The 9428-nt window shown below is 43.4% G+C and overlaps 1 protein-coding gene across 2 annotated transcripts; it reads right to left on the reverse strand.

Moving 5' to 3' along the window:
- LOC132399281 (UDP-glucuronosyltransferase 2C1-like) lies at positions 1-7127 on the reverse strand. Of its 2 annotated transcripts, XM_059979506.1 has the most exons (2): positions 5432-5448; positions 1-5289 (listed from the first exon to the last, which is right to left on the reverse strand). In XM_059979506.1, the coding sequence occupies exon 2, from the start codon at positions 5272-5274 to the stop codon at positions 4459-4461; it is 816 nt and encodes a 271-aa protein (XP_059835489.1). In that variant the 5' UTR covers positions 5275-5289; positions 5432-5448; the 3' UTR covers positions 1-4458. The 2 variants fall into 2 exon arrangements, with proteins under 2 accessions (XP_059835489.1, XP_059835488.1); XM_059979505.1 differs by having other exon boundaries at positions 1-7127.
- Positions 7128-9428: the final 2301 nt, after the last annotated feature.

A 9428-nucleotide genomic window follows, 5' to 3' on the forward strand; every position in this document is an offset into this window, starting at 1 on the left:
TTCAGAAGTTCAAAGTAAATTTATTATCAAAGTGCATATATGTCATCATATACAATGCAGAGATTCATTTTCTTGTGGGCATTCATAGTACATTCAAGAAACACAATAAAGTCATTGAAAAAACTGCACCCAACAGGACAGACAAACCACCCCTGTGCAAATCAACAAACTGTGCAAATACACTATAAGAAATAAAAGAAAAAAATAAACATATTGCAATTAATGGATGCCAGACTTAGTTTGAATCTCTGTGATGTTGGAGCTGCACTGTTCCATGTTCCCTGACAATTTCAACTGACTTTCCAGGACAATTAAGAATTTGAATGCTTCATTCTCTCTACCCTCCATTACAGAGTGGCCAGCCAAACTCCTCATTCACTTCACTCTGACCTTGGTCAGACCCCACTTGGAGTATTGTGTTCAGTTTTGGCCGCCTCACTACAGGAAGGATGTGGATATGATAGAGACAGTGCAGATGAGATTTGCGAGGATATTGTCTGGATTGGAGGGCTTATCTTATGAGAATAGGTCGAATGCACTTGGCCATTTCTCCTTGGAGGATGAGAGGTGACCTGATAGAGGTGAAGAAGATGACCATAAAATGACACATTGATCGTGTGGATAGACAGCGGCTTTTTCACAGGGCTGAAATGGCTAACACGAGGGAGCATAGTTTTAACGTGCTTGGAAATAGTTACCGAGGGGATGTCAGTGGTAAGGTTTTCACACAGAGAGCAGTGGGTGTGTGGAATGCATTGCTGGCAGCGGTGGTGGAAGTGGATAGAATAGGGTCTTTTAAGAGCCTCTTAGATAGGTACATGGAGCTTAGAAAATTAGAGGGCTATGTCCTAGGGAGATTCTAGGCAGTCTCTGGAGTAGGTTACATGGTCAGCACAACACTGTGGGTCGAGGAGCCTGTATGGGCTGTAAATTTGTATTTCAGACATTAAAATCTGTAGAAACGTACCATGGCATCATTCTGACTGGTTGCATTATAGCCTGGTAGGGAGGTTCCAGCACACAATCGCAAGAAGCTACCAAGGGTTGTAGACTCAGCAAGCTTAGTTGTGGACACAACCCATCTATTCATTGGGGGACATTTTAAAGATGCAGGATCTCAAGGCATACACATCATGAAGGCTCTCACCATCCAGGGCATGTCCTCTTCTCGTTAATACCACGAGGGGTGGAGCGGGGCAGGTATCGAAACTGAAGACCCACAAACGGCGATTCAAAAACAGCTTCTTCCCCACCACTGTCAGATTCGTGATCAGTCCATTAACTATATCATTATTCCCCCCTTTTTCACTATTTATTTAGTAATTTTTAAATAATCTATATCTGCACTTTACTGCTGCAGCAAAATACCAAACGTCATAAAAGTCAATGTTAATAAATTTGATTTTGGTTCAGATATGTGATCTCGGTAATGTTAATAATGTCGAAGTCTATACCGGGGAATGTATTTTTGTCAGGAACGCGGCCGGATGGACTCAAAAGCAGGACGCAGACACTGAAGTACTAGGGGGAGGACAGGATGGGGATGCCATGGCACTAAAGGGTAGAGCTGGGGTTCAGGTAGATAGAGTGTCAGGCAGACAGAGCGGAGCGGGCTCCCGGAGTTCGAGTTCAGGTAGACAGGCTCCGGGGGTTCAGGCAGGCAGGCCTAGGTGGCTAGATAGGCTGGCAGAGAGCCCTCCCTCGGCGGGCCGCATATATCCCGGGAAGAGCCGCCTCCCAGGTGGAAACACCGGAGGCCTGGACACGACGCGGACCCCTAGGCGGGTGCGGGGCACGATCCCAGGGTTCGGGCGGAAGAGGAGGACGGGGCAGAACCGCCGCCGGGTCTGCCCGACGGAGGCAAGGGGTAGGAACGGGAATAGGTCCAGGGTGACCAACACAACAGTCATGATAGCAGGAAAATTGGGAAAGGCCAGCAGAGCGCGACCGTGCGAACAAAACAAACGAGTGGAGAAGCGGGACCAGCGCATGGGAAGAAAGATGGGGGAGAGGACCAACCTGGCAGTACTGGTACAGGGCAGAGAAGCATGATGAGGAGTAGATGTGAGCCCGGGCAGGATAACAGAATACAGAAAAGAATTCGGTGGCGAACAGAACAAACACCTGCAGCTCAATGAGTCACAGGTGTGCCTCCTTGAACCAGGGGGTCCTAATTAGATCACGGGTGACGGGTGGGACAACTGCAGGATCCGGCTTGGACCAGATCAAGACCTGGAACGCGGATTCCGGACAATTTTTAAGTTATGTCAGTCAAAAGCCTGTCAGAAAAATAATGAGGAAACTCTGGTGTGCATAACACTGCAAATTTAGAATGGAAAAAAGTGTGAAGATAAAATATTCCAGTCTGTACAAAAATTCATCCCACTAAGGATGGGAGATCTGGCTTCTTTTTGTGCTCCAGGTGCTGAAAAATGACAGCTGAAAGACTCCATTGCCAACACGAAATGGGCTTGTTTCTATACTGTGACAGATATTCAACCCACCTCAACCTTTGCCGTGAACAAATGCCTATTCTGAGGTACATCCTGAGCTTGTCCTCTCCTCATCAATGAGTGTTAAGCTATGCATGAAAATGTCTGCGTGATTGTGTTTTAATTAACAGTAAAGGGCGAATCGTTTAATCGCTGTCAACAAGAATAACTTGTAATTTTAACACAACACTACCATTTTCAGCTTACTGAAGACAAAGCCCATGACATTACCTTCAACTTTCTGTACGCTACATTAAATTAATAGTTAATTTAAACATTTTGAACGTATTAAATTGCTTATAGGATGATGATTATTATTTGTATGTAAATCTGCTTCACATATTTGATGAATAGTGAAGCCTAGGGTGTGGCTAAACTGGCAAAGTACATTGGTACCTCACTTACATCACGGCCTTACGGGCAGGAACCGCGAATACTAATAAAATCAACAATAAAAGGGGATAACCTGGCGTTAAATAAAAAGAGATATGTTTCTGGCAGTGATGCTGTGTCATTAATCCTTTGTGTATTCCGGTAATGAATGGGTTAACATAGGTAGAGCGTTTGGCAGCTTTGTGCCTGTACTCACTGGAATTTAGAAGAATGCGGGCTGGGGCTGTTCTCATTGAACCTACCGGATGTTGAAAGCACTAGATAGGGTGAATGTGGAGAGGATGTTTCCTACGGTGCTGCTCTCCAGAACTAGAGGGCACAACCTCAAAACTGAGAGGCGACTGTTCAGAACGGAGGTAAGGAAGATTTTTTTTCAGCTAGAGAGTAATGAATCCGTAGAATGTTCTGCCACAGTCCAAGGGTGTATTTAGGGCGGATGTTGATTGTTTGCTGCTCGGTCAGGGCATCAAAGGATATGGCCAGGGGCAGGTGTATGGGGTTCAGTGCGACCCTGGATCTACCATAGTGGAACGGCGAAACGGACTTGATTGGCTGAATTGTCTAGTTCTTCTCCCATATCTTATGGTCTCATGGTACCTTGTCATATCTGCTCCTCTGTCAAAAACATGCATCCTGTTATAAAAACAGAAGATCAGTCAGGGGAGAGCTGTGCAGTAAAACCGTGAGTGGAGGAGACAAGTTTCCATCGCATCCAATGGAAGGAGATGATAGAGCACCAGAAGGAATTTGCTCTGGCTCAACACCTGCAAGTGTGCAGCCTGAACAAATGACTGTTAAAAATTAAGTGGTGGGCGTAATTGGGGTGGAAATTATGTGGTAGTGTTTGGCCTGGAAGACAGTGAGCGCTACAATTAATTGACCCTTTGTTGAAAAGTTCTGATTAGGATAGCGGTGTATTTCTATTGGATCTGCAATCAGAAGATCACGTGTTGCGTAGCTTCTAGGTGCTCATATCTGACCCAATTTTTCTTAAGGAGTTATCACAATGGGGTTTGCTCAGACAAGGGCGGGATTATTAGGAAAGTGTGTGAAATGGTAGGGACCTCCTCACAACCATTAATTTTGATTTCACAAAGCTCAGAATCGCTATTTCTAATGACAATTTAAGGAAAATCTTAAACCTGTTGAGAGAATTGGATTTGATCGGAAAGTTTTCAAAAATATTTGCGTTATTGACACGAAGAGAAAGCATTTCGGGATGTATATTGTATAACAACACACACAAAATGCTGGTGGAACACAGCAGGCCAGGCAGCATCTAAAAGGAGAAGCGCTGTCGACGTTTCGGGCCGAGACCCTTCGTCCAGCATTTTGTATGTGTTATTTGAATTTCCAGCATCTGCAGATTTCCTCGTGTTTGCTTTATGTAGATTGTATACATTTCCCTGACCTCTGACCTTTGAAAGCAGGATGACGACTCATTAAGAGAACGAATAGGTTGGTGATTAATCTGCATTTGTCTGTTGACAAGAGAGAGCAAAGTCTGGTGCATTGCGAGGGAGGAAACCGATAATGAACTAACTCTTATTCTTACCGCAGCTCATTTGTTCATTTAGTCCAGTTTCCTCTTCCTCCCCGAGCACACTTTGACAAATAATGCTTTTAGAAATTTAAATGCAAGATAAAGGAAAAGCCCTATGAAAACCACAATAATGGTAAATACGTCCAGTAAGTGGTACTGATAGAATGGCAGATCATTACCCACGGCTCTAAAATGAGGAGCCCCCCGGTGCCTTATTGTGTATTCAATCCAGAAAGCAGCCAGCTCCATTGGCCGCACTGGAACGTCCCGGTGCAAGGCGGATAATCGTTTCATGTTCTCTGCATAGGAAGGGTTTTCGATGACTGTCTTCACTGCATGGAAAATATCATCGCTTTTAATGTGAGCCAAGTCTAACATGACCGCTGCTCCTCGGGTTTTGAGACGCAGAAGGTTATCATATTGATCAAAAAAAATTGGAATACCAACCACGGGGACCCCATGATAAATGGCCTCATAAAGCCCATTCTCACCGCCGTGAGAGATGAACGCTTTTGTTTTCGGATGACTCAGCAGGTCATTTTGAGGAAGCCAACTCATTATCTTTGTGTTGTTTCCCAATGTTGAGGGTAGTGCTCCAATATACCGCCAGATCACCCTCTGAGGGAGCCCGGCCAGTCCTGCCGCGAATTCACTCGCCACTTCTCGCGGAAGCATGCCGACCGCACTTCCCAAGGAGAAGATCACCACGCCATCCTCGCCAGAATTGTCCATGAATCGCTGCAGATCAGCAGGGAGCGGTCGCCCCGGACCGCACTGGATACCTCCGATGTAAATCAGGTTTGGCATGGTCGGCCGGGGATACTCAAAAACAAAATCAACCTTCATTAAGACGATATCAACCTTTCGATAAAGTTCTTCCACGGTAATGTCTCCACTGAGGTAAAGCTGACACAGTTGATTGTAAGCTGAGTAAGTGTAGAAGTTGTTTAGGAATTTTGACATTCCATATATCAGCACGTTCTTCAATCTCCTCAAAAGCGACATTCTGTCGCTCAAACGTGAATTTACCATGGGAACAAAGGAAAGTGGCGACGGGGCGAAGTCAAAGTGGATGTCTCCGGATATCGTCCACCTGCCAAAAAACACCAACGGTTTGTCAAGTACATGGGCCAGCATGGCTCCGGCTGCATGGTAAGGGTCGGCCAAAATCACATTGAAACCTCCAGTTTTCAGTCGGTGCATGAGTGCGTGATCTTCGAACAAAGCCTGAATGGCCGGAATAGTCTCTTCAAAGTTGATGATGAACACGGCGTTTAAGCTGCGGACAGCGGAGATGCTGGAGAGGAAACCGTCTTCCACGTAGATGAAGTTGAAGATAATATCACGGATTTCGCTTTCACTGAGGGCTCTGCGTGCCTTACCTGCGGGAATGCGGATAGTTTCGACAGCGAAGTCTTCGTTTGTTGCCTCAATCCTTAGTGAGTTGTTGCTCCTCAGCACCGTCACCTCGTGCCCCCTCTCCACCAGTTGCAGCAACAGGGATTTCATGATGATCCAGTGGCTCCAGTCCGTGGGGACCACGAGGATCTTGGCAGCTTCTGGGCTGGGATTCCTTGTGGAAAAGATCATCACGGAATACAGCAAAAATATCTGAAATGCCGCTCTGTTTTCGGTGGACATAGTCACCGAGTGGGACAGTAGCACCGCTCCGTTTGCAGATGGCGCTCTGGAAGATGTCTTTGATGTTGAAATTCTCCTTGCACAAACCCTCCAGCTACGTACGCGCCTGCTCAGCGCACCAGCTTTCTGAAGCAGCTGCTAACACATTCAAACTGCGTGGTCACCCAGGCAAGATGTACAATTATACTGACCAATATGTTACTTTGTCAATTATTTTAATATATCGTACAATAACTTATTATTCATTGTCTTCACTTTTTTGTGAGCACTTTCTGCTTCGGTGATATATGTCGGATGATGTAACATCCTGTTAAATGCTTGCCTTGAATTTAACTTTTCTGACGTCCAGGTGGCAGATTGCTCCGCTCACAATTCCCGTGCCTGGACTGACTGACTGAAAGACGTTTTCTTTTTCTCTCTGATATTGTCTGACCTGCTAAGAGCTTCCGGCATTTTATGCTTCTGTTGCAGTTTTCAAACTATTGGCTTAAAAGAACAGCACAACTTTAAAAAATTATGACACACTGTTCGAATAATTGTAACATTTTGCGGTAATTACAGCTGAATATGTTGTTTTAACATAACACGTACACCACCAGTGATATCTAGAGCTGAATTGATTGTAATGTATCAAATAATATATACACTTTATTTTAAAAAATGTAACTGCGGAGCAGAATGTCAGTGAAATGTGGTATTGCAACCTCTATAGCAATAATCACTCCAGACGGACAAATGTCCACAATTAGTAGAGTTTGACACATTCCCATTGGCGATTTTAGTTTTGTTAGAGGTTTTTGAAATAGAAAGGTTTTATCTGTTAATCATTCCAGTTGTCGACAGATCGCACAGTTACAGAGGAACTTCTCACGTGCGTAGTAAATTAGGAAAGGAGCTTCAAACATTAACTAAAACTTGATGAAGGTGACTTCATGAAAGTAAAGGATAACAGGGATGCAGCCGGTGAACTAGAGCTGGTTTATTAACATTTATGTGAAATTTCTCAGCAGATGTGGAAATACTGTTTCTGTTTCTCTTTGAATTTTCTCATTTTATGAATTCCAGAGAGAAGCACTCTAGACTACCGATGCTCAATGTAATTGGGTGCGTGGAACTTAGGTTTTTCATGGAAAGGAAAATAATAAAAATATTCTGATTTACAACAAGTCTGTTTGTCTTGATATTTCACTGCAGCCCAGTGTGAAAAGGCTACAGTGGAAAGAATTGACACACTGATGCTGATAGAAATGCCCAAGATCAGGCAGATACCTCAAAGAGTTGCTAAGTTCAGAGTAACAGAGCTTACTAAACCAAAGTAAAGTAAGGTAAACCAATTTCTTCATTTTCCTCCGTTGCTAAATCAAAAATTACTTCTAGGCACACAATGGCAATTAATCCAGCTAATTAAGTGTTGTTAGTTAACATGATGAAGATAGCAGAATCATGTGAAGGTCCTATGTATAGTTTCACTAAGAGCAGCTGACCAACTAGCTAAAGACTTGTTCATTTATTATGTTTATTACCCTCCACTGTATATCTACACCTAAACGACAAAGAATACTCCTTTGATTATAACTATGTGCACATTTTGGACAGGGAAGACAGGTGATTTGAAAAATGGGTTAAAAAAGCCATCTTTGTCAAACTGGAAAACACACCCCTGAACAGAGGGGGTGGAGTACGACACCACCTATCAGCTACTTACAATACACTCCTAACATCTCTACCTTAGGGTCTCCACAACAGTTCACACTTCCATTCCTGAAAAGGTAAGACTAATGTTCCTCTTATTTCCTCCACGACACTTAACAACCCTCACGTGATTGCTATATCTTTAAACAACTCACAGAGTTTATAAACCAGAAAACTACCCACCATGGATGAGAACTGAAGAAACCTCTTGGATGAGTAGCAAATCGTCTTCTAGACTACACAGCAAGTCCAGTTGCCTTGATTTACTAGTCCTTGATATACAGTGACCTGGATGACTGTAAACCTTCGTAGACAGATCCCAGATCTGAGTTATTACAGCCATGAAAAACTCAACCCTGTGACCAAATTGTTCCTTGGACAGGATGCATAATGATGTGTCTCTAAGGAACTCTTGGGGCACAAGGTTTTTGCACTTGACTCTTGGGTCCTCTAGTCTCCCTATCACCTGCAATACCCAGAGATGCTTTCAGCAGTCTGACCACTGGCCGCCCAGTGAATAGATTTCTCAGCAATGAAATCTTGCAACAAGATAGAAGGACAATACTCTGAGGTCCACAGGAAGTGTTCAGCAGGGAACAATCTGCTCTGGAGCTTTATTATAAAATGTTGCAATGTTGGTCCTTAACATTGCCATGCAGCACATACTGTTCCTTGCTCTCCCACGACTGTTCAAAGATGATCATATTCTGGCATCAGTTAAATCCCATCCCTGAAAGGATACCAAACAGTAGATGGAGAGTTTACTTCGAAACATTCAGTTATTTACAATTACACTATTTACAATCTGGAAGAAGTATCATTTCAGAACTTGCAACTCAGGATCCATTGAAATGTTTTCAACATTTTAAAGTATGTGTTGGAGCAAGTATACTTATGTATTTGAATCCTACTCTTATTTGGACAGATTAATATTTCTGAGCATTATGTGTTTGTTGGAAATTGTAGGTACTGTCCTGGTGGTGATAAGGTTTATTGCATCTATATACAGTATGCCTATAAAAATTAACTTATCTAGACCAACCTCCCTTATCTCACGGCCTTTCGCTCTGTAGTGTGCATCCACTTTATGAAGGACGAGTACTTTGGGGAACCTGGCTAGAGGTTCCTCCTCAACTTGGGACTTTCTGACCATGCATGCCTGTTGACTGCTATGAGGAATGGTATCTAGCAGTGGAGAAACTCCTCCTGGCAACCTTTAGAAAAAACACGGTTACAGGAGGGTCATGATTATTGTAGTTTGGCTGATTTCCTTTTTCCTTGATCTTCCTGCATGATAATGATAGGTCTCAGAATAAAAGAAAACGTATGTGCCATTCTACATTGCCACCACACACACAAAGGATCTAAGTAACTGTGCTTTTAAATACCAGTATATTGGCTTCAGGGTAATTGGATTCCAGTACATAAAGTTAGCCTGTACGTTCTGGATACCCCAGAGTAGAAATTTTGACAGCAACAAAGAATGCTCCCAAACAGAAGATCCTCTATATAACTTCTGGTATTCAATACCTTTTTGGGTATGGAAATTGTTCATTCTGCATTTCAATGAATCCGTAAACTATTTTCCCAAAACCTTGGCCTTTGTTAATTTGTTTGCTGCATCAGAAGCATCAACCCTATCCTCTATGCTTACTGACAAAAAATTA

Source organism: Hypanus sabinus, chromosome 9 (assembly GCF_030144855.1).
Source record: "Hypanus sabinus isolate sHypSab1 chromosome 9, sHypSab1.hap1, whole genome shotgun sequence".
Classification (NCBI taxonomy): Eukaryota; Metazoa; Chordata; class Chondrichthyes; order Myliobatiformes; family Dasyatidae; genus Hypanus; species Hypanus sabinus.

Excerpts from the sequence above, each read along its gene's own strand:
- LOC132399281 (XM_059979505.1), bottom strand. The coding sequence starts at position 6,069 with ATGTCCACCGAAAACAGAGCGGCATTTCAGATATTTTTGCTGTATTCC.